This window comes from Pongo pygmaeus, chromosome 1 (assembly GCF_028885625.2).
Source record: "Pongo pygmaeus isolate AG05252 chromosome 1, NHGRI_mPonPyg2-v2.0_pri, whole genome shotgun sequence".
In the NCBI taxonomy this organism is placed as follows: domain Eukaryota; kingdom Metazoa; phylum Chordata; class Mammalia; order Primates; family Hominidae; genus Pongo; species Pongo pygmaeus.
The window spans coordinates 130,015,520-130,029,190 of NC_072373.2; the positions used below are offsets into that span (position 1 = coordinate 130,015,520).

The 13,671-nt window shown below is 36.1% G+C and overlaps 1 protein-coding gene and 1 non-coding gene across 12 annotated transcripts in view; one reads left to right on the forward strand and one right to left on the reverse strand.

Annotated features, from left to right (window-relative positions):
- SLC35A3 (solute carrier family 35 member A3) overlaps window positions 1-13,671 on the reverse strand; it is a 67,307-nt gene that overhangs the window by 29,671 nt on the left and 23,965 nt on the right. For all 11 annotated transcript variants that reach the window (XR_008500560.2, XR_010123955.1, XR_008500559.2 and 8 more), the window contains exons 3-4: window positions 8,262-8,416; window positions 689-811 (exon numbers count right to left, since the gene is read on the reverse strand). Coding sequence is in view for 8 of the 11 variants with exons in the window: in XM_063652618.1 (XP_063508688.1) it covers window positions 689-811; window positions 8,262-8,416 (278 nt within the window). In the remaining 3 variants the exon portion in view is untranslated. The remainder of the gene's footprint in view (window positions 1-688; window positions 812-8,261; window positions 8,417-13,671) is intronic.
- LOC129023037 (U6 spliceosomal RNA) lies at window positions 6,936-7,039 on the forward strand. Its single transcript, XR_008496643.1, has one exon. It is a non-coding gene; the product is annotated as a U6 spliceosomal RNA (small nuclear RNA).

Below are 13,671 nucleotides of genomic sequence, written 5' to 3' on the forward strand. Positions count from 1 at the left end.
ATCACTGAGGACTAAAAATAATAATCATCATAATAAATAATAAGGCCAGGTGCAGTGGCTCACATTTAACACTTTGGGAGGCTGAGGCAGGATGATCACTTCAGCCCGGAAGTTTAAGACTAGCCTGGGAAACATAGTGAGACCCCGTCACTATATAAATTTTTTTAAAAAAATTAAAATTAACCCCCCCCAAGAATAGATGAAATCTCCAAAAATAAAGATATAACTTAGAAGAAATAACAAACCTGCAAGCAACCCCAGTATTTAAAGGGAGTCTCACAGAAAAGATCCATATGAAGAAAACCGATAAGGAATCATTAGAAAGATAAAAGAACCAGGAAAAAATGGTATTGTGAAGTCAATAGAAAATAAAAGGGAGTGGCTAATAATCTCAAATGCTACAGATAACCAGCAAAAATCAACTTTCTTTAAAATGCAGTGTCTTATTTCCCTAATTAGAATGTTCACTTCTGTAGGTAATATAATTTTATTTTGATTAATTCCTCTGTATTACTTACACTCCCAAAGTAGTATGTCACACAAAGGATGCCCTCAAAACATATGTTAGTTGTGGGGAAAAACATTTGTTGGTTTCAACAATCAATAGAACCATATTTCTCCACACAAAATAAATAAGGTTTTGAAACCACGATAAAGATAAAAATATATACTTATCTTGAATAGTTACCTGTACAAAAGCAACTCCTGTCATCAAAATTACTAGGGACAGCCACTGGTATACACCCAATTTTTTACTAAGCATAGACACAGAAAATAATGCTGTTGTAAGAATTTTCAACTGATACGTGACCTGAAAAAGAAAAGAGTAATATTATTAATGTTTGTTTGTTTGTTTGTTCCTTAAGAGTACTATTAGAAACGTATTTTAAGGACTATGGCAGCATCCTGGTGGTTGCATCTGGCTGGGAACTGGAATCTAAAGCTTCAGTTAATGCCAGTCTCAGGAATCTGTACTATGTACCAGAGAGCTCTGGACACTTTAGGCAATAATGCAAAATGAATTGAACCTTCTTATTGTAAATTAGGTTGCAACATGCAAGCAAAGACAAAATTATCTCCACAGCCACTGCCACTCTTGCAGATACACACGCATGCAATCTAGGGGCCTGGGTATCAACCTGTCCCATCTGCCACAGACAGCACCTGCGCAGACCATCCAGGGGCCTGAGGACAAGCCTGTCCCACCCACCACTGCTTGCACAGGCCTCCAGGGACTTGAAAACGAGCCTGCTCTGTCTACCGCCCACGCATGCCTCCTGGGGGCTAGCGACTGACCTGCACAACCTGTTGCTACCACTGCTGGCACCCACCCATGCACACAAACTGAGGCCTGAAAATTGGATTGCCCAGCCCTATGCTTTCACCACTGGCACTCATGTACACTGCTTGGGGACCCAAGATTGGCCTACTGCTGCTCCTGCTACTGCCAATGCCACACATGCCACTCAAGAACTGGAAGACCCACCTGCCTGCCCAGCCCACTGCTGCCTCCAGCAGCACTAAAACAAGCTGCTGGGAGGCCCAAGGACCAGCCACCTGGACCCACCACTGCTAGTATCTGCATACACCTCCTGGGGACCCAAGAACCAGCATACCTGGTCCACCACTGCCACCACTGGACCCTGCCTGGCATCCCCATCCCCAGCAAAGCCTTGCCACAGCCTCCACTAATAACTTCAGTCAAAGCAACTAAGGAACCAGACAGACCCCACTGACATTGATTATAGCCAAAGAAATCACATAGAGACTATATATTACTGCACCCACCCAGGATCAAAGCCAAAGCACCCTACCCAACCAACATTATGCATATATCTGTAGGAAAATGTCTTTCCCTGTGAAAGCTGTCTACAAAACTGGAAGAAGCTATTGTTATACCAGATGCATAGATATCAATATAAGTACACAAGAAACATGAGAAAGCAAGAAAATATGACACCTCCAAAGGGACACAATAATTCTCCAGTAACACATTCCAATGAAAAGAAAATATGAAAGGCCTGAAAAGAATTCAACATAATGATATCTACAAAGTTTAGTGAGATATAAGAGAACACAAGCAGACAATATAAACAAAATAGGAGAACAATTCATCATCTAAATGAGGTATTCAACAAAGAGATATCATAAAAAAGAACTAAACAAAAATCATACAACTAAAAAATTCAATAAATGAAATTAAAAATCCAATAAAGAGCTTCAATGTTAGACTAGATGAAACAGAATAAAGAATTTCTGAACTTGAAGTCAGGTCTTTTGAAATAAGCCAGTCACATTAAAAAAAGAGAAAAAAGAGTGAAAAAGCCTAAATAGAGTCAACCCAAAAAGATCTTCACCAAAGTACATTATAGTCAAACGACCAAAAGTCAAAAGACAAAGAGAGAACCCTAAAAACAGCAAGAGACAAGCATCAAGTTACATATAAGGGAATCTCCATCAGTCTTAGCAGCAGATTTTTTAAGAGAAACATTATAGGCCAGGAGAGAATTAGATGATATATTCAAAGTGCTGAAAGAAAGAAAAACTGCGAGATAAAAATACCATACACAGTGAAACTATTGTTAAAAAATGAATGCAGGCTGGGTATGGAGGCTCATGCCTGTAATCCCAGCATTTTGGGAGGCCGAGGTGGGCAGATCACTTGAGGTCAGGAGTTTGAGACCAGCCTGGCCAACATGATGAAACCCCGTCTCTACTAAAAATACAAAAATTAGCAGGGCGTGGTGGCGTGCACAGGCATGGTAGAGTGCGACTGTGGTCTAGCTACCTGGAAGGATGAGGCAGGAGGACAGGTTGAGCCCAGGAATTTGATACTGCAGTGCACCATAACTGTGCCTGTGAACAGCCACTGTACTCCAGCCTGGGAAGCATAGCAAGACATCTGTCTTTTAGAAAATAAAAAATAAAAAATAAATAGAAATAAATTTTTTTAAATTAAAAAATAGGTAAATAAATTTTTTAAAAATAAAATGAGAGATAAAGTCTTTCCTAGATAAGGAAAAACTGACAAAATTCATCACCACTAAACCAGCCGTATAAGAAATGCTTAGGCCAGGTGCCTGTAATCACAACGCTTCAGGAAGCCGAGGCGGGCAGATCTCTTGAGCTCAGGAGTTTAAGACCAGCCCTGGGAAACATGACAAAATCTCGTCTCTAAAAAAATACGAAAGTTATCCAGGCATGGTGGTGTGCACGGGTAGTCCCAGCTACTTCGGAGGCTGAGGGAAGATGGCTTGAGCCTGGGAGGCAGAAGTTGCAGTGAACCGAGACTGTGCCCCTGCACTCCAGCCTGGGTGATAGAGCCAGACCTTGCCTCAAAAACAAACAAAAAAAGTGCTTACAGGAGTCCTGCACTTGAAAGCCAGTATCTACCATGATAAAAACACATGAAAGTATAAAATTCACTGGAAAACCAGACACACAAATGACAAAGAGAAAGGAGTCAAACATTAACACTACAGAAAACCAACCAGAAAACAACTGACAAAATGACAGGAATAATCCCCATGTATCAATAATAACTGTGAATGTAAATAAATTAAATTTCCCACATAAAAGATATGGACTGGCAAAATGGATTTAAAAAACCATACGTTAACTACACACTACCTACAAGAAATGCAGTTCACCTGTAAAGACAAACATAGACTGAAAGTAAAGGGATAGAGAGATATTCCATGCAAACAGAAACCAAAAATGAGCAGAAATAGCTATACTTCTGTAAAATAGACTTTAGGTCAAAAACTTCAGAAACAGACAAAGAGGTAATTATATCATGATAAAGGGATCAATTCAAGAAGACTATAGAGCAATTCTAAATATATATGCACCCAACACTGCAGCACCTAGATATATTAAGAAAATATTAGTAGCTCTAAAGAGAGAGATAGACTCCAATACAGTAACAATTGGGGACTTCACAACCCCACTCTCAGTTTTGCGCATATATCATCTAGAAAGAAAATCAACAAAAGAAACATTAGAGGATTTAAACGACACTTTATACCTAATGGAACTCCCAGACATTCACAAAACACTTCATCTAACAGTTGCGGAATGCACATGCTTCTCATCAGCACATGCAGCATTCTCCAGAATAGAATATATATTAGGCTGTAAGTCTCAACAAATCTTTAAAAGTTGAAGTCATATCAAGTATCTTCTCAGACAAAAATAGAAAATTTTCTTTTTTTCCTTTTCTTTTTTTTTTTTTTTTTTTGAGATGGAGTTTCGATCTTGTTGCCCAGGCTGGAGTGCAATGGTGTGATCTCAGCTCACGGCAACCTCCGCCTCCTGGGTTCAAGCAATTCTCCTACATCAGCCTCCTGAGTAGCTGAGATTACAGGTACCTGCCACCATGCTTGGCTAATTTTTGTATTTTTAGTAGAGACAGTGTTTCACCATGTTGGCCAGGCTGGTCTGAAACTCCTGACTTCAGGTGATCCACCCGCCTTGGCCTCCCGACATGCTGGGATTACAGGCGTGAGCCACTGTGCCCAGCCTAGAAAAATAAAACAAATATAAATTGAAACGCAACATACCAAAACCTATGAGATACAGCAAAAGCAGTGACAAAAGGGAAGTTTACAGCAATAAATGCCTACATCGAAAAATTAGAAAGATTCACATAAACAACCTAATATACCTCGAGAAGCTAGAAAAGCAAGAACAAACCAAACCCAAAACTAAAAGAAGGAAAGAAATAATAAAAATGGGCAGGCCAGGCACGGTGGCTCATAGCTATAATCTCAGCACCTTGGGAGGCCAGGCGGGAGGATTACTTGCGGCCAGAAGTTCAAGACCAACCTGGGCAACATAATAAGACCCTGTCTCTACAAAAAAAAAAAAAAAAAAAATTTAACCGGCATGGTAGCACATGCCTATATTCTCAGCTATTCAGGAGGCTGAGGCGGGAGGATTTCTTGAGCCCAGGAGGTTGAGGTTGCAGTAAGCTAAGACTGCGCCATGGCACTCCAGTGTGGGCAACAAAGTGAGAATGTCTCAAACAAACAACAACAACAACAAAAGATCAGGGCAGAACTAAATGAAATAGAAACTAAACGAAAATACAAAGGATGAAATAAAAGAAAAATTGGTTTCGTGAAAAGATAAGTAAAATCAATAAACTACAAACTAGACTAACCAAGAAAAAAATAGGAAAGACCCAAATAAAATCATAAACAAAAAAGGAGACAGTACAGACGACACCACAGAAATACACAGGATCATTGAGACTATTATGAACAACTATATACTAGCAAATCGAAAAACCTACAAGAAATGGATAGATTCCTGGACTCATACAACCTACCAAGATTGAACAAAGAAGACATTAAAAACCTAAACAGACCAATAACAAGTAACAAGATTCAATTAGCACTTAAAAAGCCTCCCAGAAAAGAAAAGTCCAGGACTGGACAGCTTCACTTCTGAATTCTACTGAACTTTTAAAGAAGAACTAACACCAGTTCTCCTCAAAGTATTCCAAAAAAATCAAATGAAGGGAATTCTTCCTAACTCATCCTGTGAGGCCAGCATTACCCTGATATCACAACCAGACAAGCACACAGCAAAAAAGAAAACTATAGTTGAATATTCCTGAATAGAACAACAGAGAACCCAAAACTCCTGAATCAAATATTAATACTTGCAAATCGATTACAACAGCACATAAAAAAGATTGTTTACCATAATCAAGTAGGATTTATCCCAAGGATGCAAAGATGGTTTAACATATATGCAAAATCAATAAATGTAATACATCACATCAACAGAATGAAGAATAAAAACCTTATGATCATCTCAATAGATGCAGAAAAAGCATTTGATAAAATTTAAAATATTCCTAGGAACATATCAACATAATAAAGGCCATATATGACAAACACACAACTAATATCATACTGAATGTGGAAAAGCTGGAAGGCTTTCCTTTAAAAACTGGAACAAAATCGGGCAAAAGAGAGAAATAAAAGGCATCCAAACTAGAAAAGAGGAAGTCAAATTGTCCCTCTTTGCAAATGACATGATCTTATATAGAGAGGACCCTAAAGATTCCATTAAAAAAACTCTTAGAGCTGATAAACAAATTCAGTTGTTTCAGGATACAAAATCAACATACAAAAATCAGTAGCATTTCTATAAACCAATAACAAGCTAGCTGAAAAAGAAATAAAGAAAGCAACCTTATTTCCAATAGCTACAAAAAAAAATCTAGGAATAAATTTCACCAAGGAAGTAAAAGATCTCTACAAGAAAAACTACAAAACACGGATGAAAGAAATGGAAGAGGACACAAATGGGAAGATATCCCATGCTTGTGGATTAAAAGAATTAATATTGTTAAAATCACCATATTACCAAAAGCGATCTTCGGATTCAGGACAATCCCCATCAAAATACCAATGACACTCTTCACAGAAACAGAAAAAACAATCCTAAAATTCATATGGAACCACAAAGACCCTGAATAATAGCCAAAGCAACCCTGAGCAAAAAGAACAAAGCTAGAGGCATCACACTATGACTTCAAAATATACTACAAGGCTATAGTAACCAAAATAGCATGGAATTTGTTTAATAACAGGCACAAAGACCAATGGAACAAAATAGAGAACCCCAAAATACATTTACGTGTTTATAGCCAACTGATTTTTGACGAAGGTGCCAGGAGCACGCATTAGAAAAAGGACACCCTCTTCAATAAATGATGCTGAGAAAATTGGATATGAATATGAAGAAAAATGACACTAGATCCCATCTCTCACCATATTAAAAAAAAAACTCAAAATGGATTAAAGACTTAAACATAAGACTCAAAACTATAAAACTACTACTAGAAGAAAATAGAGGAGAAATGTTTCAGGACATTGGTCAGGACAGATTTTATGGCTGTTATTTCAAAAGCACAGGCAGTGCTTGCTTCAGCAGCACATATACTAAAATTGGAATTATACAGAGATTAGCATGGCCCCTGCATAAGGATGACAAACAAATTCGTGAAGTGTTCCATATTTTAAAAGATACGCAAATAAATACATAAGAAAAAAAGCATAGGCAATGAAAACAAAAATAGAATAATGGAACTATATTAAACTAAAAAGCTTCTGCAAAGCAAAGAAAAAAATACAGAGACAATCTGTAGAGTGGGAGAAAATATTTGCACTAATCATGTGACAAGAAACTAACATCCATAATATATAAAGAACTCCAGAGCATAAGAACAAATAATCCCATTAAAAAGTGGGCAAAGGACCTCAACAAACATTTCTCAAAAGAAGACATACAAATAGCCAACAGGTATATGGAAAAATGCTCAACATCACTAGTCATCAGGGAAATGCAAATCAAGACCACAGTGACATATCATCCTGCCCCCTGTTAGAATAGCTATTATCAAAAAGACAAAAAAATAACCAGTGCTAGTGAGTATGTGGAGAAAAAGGAGCTCTTGTACACTGCTGCTGAGAATGTAAATTAGTACAGCCTCTATGGAAAACAGTACAAAGCATTCTCAAAAAACTTAAAATAGAACTACCAGACAATCCAGCAATCCCACTACTGGGTATTTATCCAAAGGAAAGGAAATCAGTATATCAAAAGGATATCTCTAGCCCTGTATTTATTGCAGCATTGTTCACAATAGCTAAGATATGAACTTAACCTAAGTGTCCATCAATGGATAAATGCATAAAGAAATACTATTCAGATATAACAAGAATAAGATCCTGTCATTTGCAACAACATGGATGCAACTAAAGGTCATTATGTTAAGTGAAACAACCCAGGCACAGAAAGACAAATATCGTATTTTCACTCACATGTGGAAGCTAAAAAAAAAAAAAAAAAAAAAGTTGGGGGGTTCTCATGGAGGTAGAGAGCAGAATGATAGCTACCAGAGGATAGGAAAGATACAAGGGCAGGGAGAGGAATAAAGAGAGATTGGTTAATGGGTACAAAAATTGAGTTAGATAGAAGGAATAAGTTCTAGTGTTAGCACAGTAAGGTGACTATGGTTAACAATAATTCACTCAAAATTTCAAAATAACTAGAAGATCTGAAATGTCCCCAACACAAAGAAATGATAAATGTTTGCGGAGATGAATATCCTAAATACCCTGATTTGATCATTACACATTGGATGCATGTATCAAAATATCACATGTACCCCATAAATATATACAATTATTATGTATAAGAAAAAAGTTTTTTTAAAAAAGAAAGAAATGTATTTTAAGTACCTGATAAGTAGCTGCATCTAGATTTGATAGTGCCACATATAGCAAATTATTCTGAAGAGTATAGATCCCTGATGGAATAGCAAGTTTAAGTGTTTCCATAGGTTTATTAAGAATTTCATCATGTAGTACTCGATTCAGTGCTCTTAGACTACATTCTAGAAAATAATATGAGAAAAATCAGTAATTAAGTAACTCTGAATAAGTTACATATCTGCTCTCAAGATCTCAATTTCCTCACCTATAGAAAAAGAAAATTGAGCTACATGTCAAGATACTTTTAGGACTAAAATATATCTTTATGATGCTGATTTTTTAAATGTTAAATATTATAAAGTAATGTATTAAGAAACCTTATATTCTTTTATTCTGATATATAATCAAATTTATCTTATATATATCTACATATATGTATATATACAAACACATACAAACACAAATTTATGACAGCCAAAAGCTCAAAGTTTTAATTTGTCAACCAAGTATTCTTAGTTTATTATAGCAATGTTATAAAAACTTGTATTTTGTGCATTTTGTTTATCATCAGCCATTCATGCCAATTAGTAATTGTGAAGATTTTAATCATAAAAAGAAGGTAAATCAGTTAGGGAATGGGTTTGGTTGCAAACAACAGAAAACCCAACTAATACTAGTTCAACCCATAGGGATTTGTCTCACATAGGGTGAGTCCAGATTTAAAGCTTTTATACAGACTCAGGGACCCAGGCACTCTCTCTCTGTAAGCATACCTCGTTTAATTATGCTTCATTTTATTACACTTTTCAAATATTGCATTTTCTTCCAAATTGAAAGTTTGTGGCAACCCTGCACCAAGCAAGTTGCAAAGGGTGCCAAAGTGTCTAGCTGTGAAAGGAGGAGAAAAGTCCCTGGGGTGGACAAAGGACTCTAAGAAAAGTGGGAAGGTGGATGCTGGAAGCAAATGAACCCACTCCTAAAAGTGACTGTCAGGCTGGGCACGGTGGCTCCTGTCTGTAATGCCAGCATCTTGGGAGGTCAAAGTGAGAGGATTGCTTGAGGCCAGGAGTTCAAGACCAGCTTGATCAACATAATGAGAACCTGTCTCTAAAAAAAAAAAAGAAAGAAAAAGAAAAAAGTTTTTAATTAGCTGGGTGTTGTGGCATGCACCTGTAGTCCCAGCTATCCAGGAGGCTGAGGCAGGAGGATCAACTGAGCCCAGGAGTTTGAAGTAGCAGCAAGCTATGACTGCATAACTGCACTTCAGCCTGAGCAAAAGAACAAGATCCCCATCTCAAAAAAAAAAAAAAAAAAAAAAGTGACTGTCACTGGCTTGAAAACAAACCAGATTAGCTGTGGCACAGGCTGCCAACCAGTGGTCTGGAAGAAGGCTTGTTCTTCCACTTCTCCCACCCTGACTGCAACATTGAGACTGAAGAAAACTCAAAGTGGTGCCACTAATGGGTCTAGGTGCCATCAACCAGGAGAGGAAAAAAAGAGAAAGCTGGGGCCAGAGGATTTCAGAGTTATGAGGAACCAACCCCTTCTTGGTTGCATGAATCTCTCATACAGCATTATCTTTTAAAGAACTTCCAGTATCTATGTTGGAAATCCTCTAACCACTGCAGCCCATTCTGGCGATAAACAGGCTGAAATCAATATTCTAAGTTCAGTTGGATTATCAAGAAGACAGCAGATTCTCTCTTTCCGTTAATACAATGCTGCTACAAATTAAGCCTGTGTCTCTTCATATTGCAAATTATTAAAATTACGTCCAAGAGAGGCATACTTAGAAAAAAAGCCGTAGCAGAAAAACAAAATAACTGCATTAGAGTAGAATAACAGGCTTTAAAAATTTCTGCAATATAACCTTGAGAAAATTCCTGGATGGTAAAATAAATAAATAAATAAATATAAATATATATATATATAAATATATATATATATATAAGATCTTAATACACGTCCAATTTTTGGAAACCAAAATGTGCCTGGTATGTGATAATATCAACTAAGCACTATTCTAAGATCCATATAAATATATATATATAACTATATATAAAACATATATAACTATATATTTTGGCTTTTTAATCTTCATGATTTTCATCTGCTGTCTACGTGATTATTGCAACAAGATCATCAAAGTACTGCTGCATGTCTAGTTCTTGTTTCAGGCAGCAAAAAAAGGAGAGGAAACAGCAGCTTAGCAGGTATCTTCTTGGTTCTCATTGAACAGAATTGTGTTGCATAACTACCCATAGCTGCAAGGAAGCCGGGAAGTCTTTTCCTTTATTTCCTCCACGTTAGAGTCAAGAAAGGGAGAAACGGACTGAAAATGAACTTTGAGCTGGCCAATCTTATGGTATCAGTCATGAAAAATGGCCAAAGATCCTTTAGAGATGTATACATAAACTCCTCAAAAAAATGAGAAATTCTAAGGAACCCTAGAATTAGGGTTCTAAGGAGCCTAGAATTATTCTAATTATTCTAATTTGAAGGAACCCTAGAATTATTTACCAATAATGATACTTTAGACAATTTTTTCTCTATATATAAAATAGGAAAACTTTGATTATGAAAAGTTTTTTGAAATAAAAAAAACTTTAAAATTGCTACCTGGTACTCACCGTCTCCTCAACACAAAATAATAGTTGAAAAATTCTTAAGTAAGATAAAAGTTACCAAAAGGTTTTTTTCTTAGTTTTACCAGAAAAGAAAACTAAAATATTACCTTAATTTTATGTTATTTTATTTTTAGAGATGAGGGTCTCGCTATGTTGCCCAGGCTAGATCCCAACTCCTGAGCTTAAGCAATCCTCCTGCCTCAGCCTCCCAAGTAACTGGGGCTATAGGTGTGCACCAAACCTGATTATTTTTTAATTTTTAAATTCAATTTTTAAATAATCACCAATTCCTGGTATTAAGACTTTTTATTTTTGCCAATTTGAGGGCAGTGAAATTCTGTCCTGTGGTTTTAATCTGATTTCCTTGATTGCTAGTGAAGTTGAGCATCTTTTTATATATTTATCCGCCATACAGGTTTCTTCTTCTGTGAATTACCTATTTATATCCTTTGCCCCCTTTTCTATTAAGTTTCTATTAACTCTGATTGAGTTGTAGGAGTAATTGTAATTCTGGATATTAATTATTGGTGGTTACAAGTGATACAAATATCTTCTCTTAATTTGTGACTTGTCTTCTTACTTGATTTGATTTACAGATGTTTTTCAATTTAATATACCCTAAATTATCTATTTTTTCCTTTATGTCTTATTTGTACCTTTTGTATGTTGTTTGAAATCATTCACAATAGTAAGGTCATAAAGTTTTGCTTTTTAAATGTCAATCTTTAATCCACCTGGAATCTGTTTTTCTGTATGGTGTGTCTATAGATGCTTTGGTTCACTGAAAGTTGGTTTTACCACATTTTCACCACATCTCCCTACAATGCAACTATTTGCGTCAAAGATATCTTTGGCTCCACAATGTTAAATGCAGTGAATACTTCTGCTCATCTGTACTTTGGCAGCAAAAACACTACCATCTCAACTTGGCTATTACGTTTCCATTTATCTTTCTATTTTGCTTCTGTCTTCTTTTGCTGATTCCTCCTGTGGAATCTGACCTCTAAATATTGGGAATGCAACAGAGCTCAGCCTTTGGCCTTCTCCTCTTCTAGTATACACTTGGTTATCTCATTCAATCCTCGACTTTAAAGCAAAATGTAAACTGACAAATTCTTGATCTCCATATGCATAGACTCTACTATTTGACATCCCAATGGGAATGCCTTATAGCTGTCTGAAACTTAAATGATGCAAAAAGCAGCTTTAATTTCCCCCCAAATCTATTTATATATATCATTAATTGCAGCACACATTCACCCAATAGTTTAATCTAAAAACCTAGCAATTATTCCTCAAGCTGGATTCCTCCTTTCTTCTGACTTTCACATATTCAATCTTTCAACAAGTCATGTCAGATGTAGTTCAAAAGAAAATACACAAAAAGGGCCAGGTGTGGTGGCTCACTCCTGTAATCCCAGCACTTTGGGAGGCCGAGGTTGGCGGATCACCTGAGGTCAGGAGTTCGAGACCAGCCTGGCCAACCTGGTGAAACCCCATCTTTACTAAAAATACAAAAAGTAGCAGGGTGTGGTAGCACGCACCTATAATCACAGCTACTCGGGAGGCTGAGGCATGAGAATCACTTGAACCCGGGAGGTGGAGGTTACAGTAAGCCAAGATCATGCCACTGTACTCCAGCCTAGGTGACTTAGTGAGACTCAGTCTCAAAAAAAAAAGAAAGAAAGAAAGAAAATACACAAAAAGCCAAAAAAAAACCCATAAAAATTCATCATCATTAGTTATTAGAGAAACACAAGTCAAAACCACAATGAGAAACTACTTCACACCTATTAGAATGGCTATTTAAAAAAAAAATAAAACAAAATATTAAGTGCTGGTGAAGATGTGAAGAAACAGGAACCTTCGTACTTTGTTGGTGGAGATATAAAATGGTCCAGTTGCTGTGAAAAACAGTTTGATGGTTCCTTAAAAAGTTAAACATAGAATTACCATATGACCCAGCAATTCTACTCCTAAATATATGCCCAAAAGGAATGAAAACAGGGACTCGAACAGATACTTGTACATCTACTGAAGCATTACTCATTGTTCTTTCCAGCATTATTCACAAAAGCCAAAAGGTGGAAACAACCTAAGTGTCCACCAATGGACACTTTGTTTATTCATGGATGAATAAACAAAATGTGTCACGTCCATACAATAGAATGTTATTCAGCCATAAAAAGGAATAAAGTTCTGATGCATGTTACAATGTGAATAAATCTTGAAAACATTTTGCTAAGTGCCAGACCTAAAAGGACAAATACATGATTCTACTTATATGAAATATTTAGAATAGGCAAATTCATAGAGCCAGAAAGTGAATTAGAGGTTACTAGGGGCTGTGGGTAAGGGAGAATGGGGGTTATTACTTAATAGTTACCAAGTTTTTGTTTAAAGTGATAAAAAAATTTTAGAAATGGATAGTGGTCATTGTTGTACAACACTGTAAAAGTAATGACAATGAAGTGTACACTATAAATAGTTAAGATGGCAATTTTTATGTTATGTGTATATACTTTACCACAGGTTTAAAAAATTAGAATTGAAATATACCAAAAACCATTAAATAATATACTTTAAACACATAAATTGTATGGCTCATGAATTATCTCAATAGAACTATTTTTAAAAACTATATAAAATTAGTCACTACTGGACTAATCAATAAAGCAAATAAAATAAGTGTTTACATTAGTAAAAAAATTATTATGATTCTTCTAAAGTTATAACAGTAACAGATTTATAAAATTTACTCTTACTCTCAAATTATTATAAATGCAAGAAACTATTTTATATTTACAGAA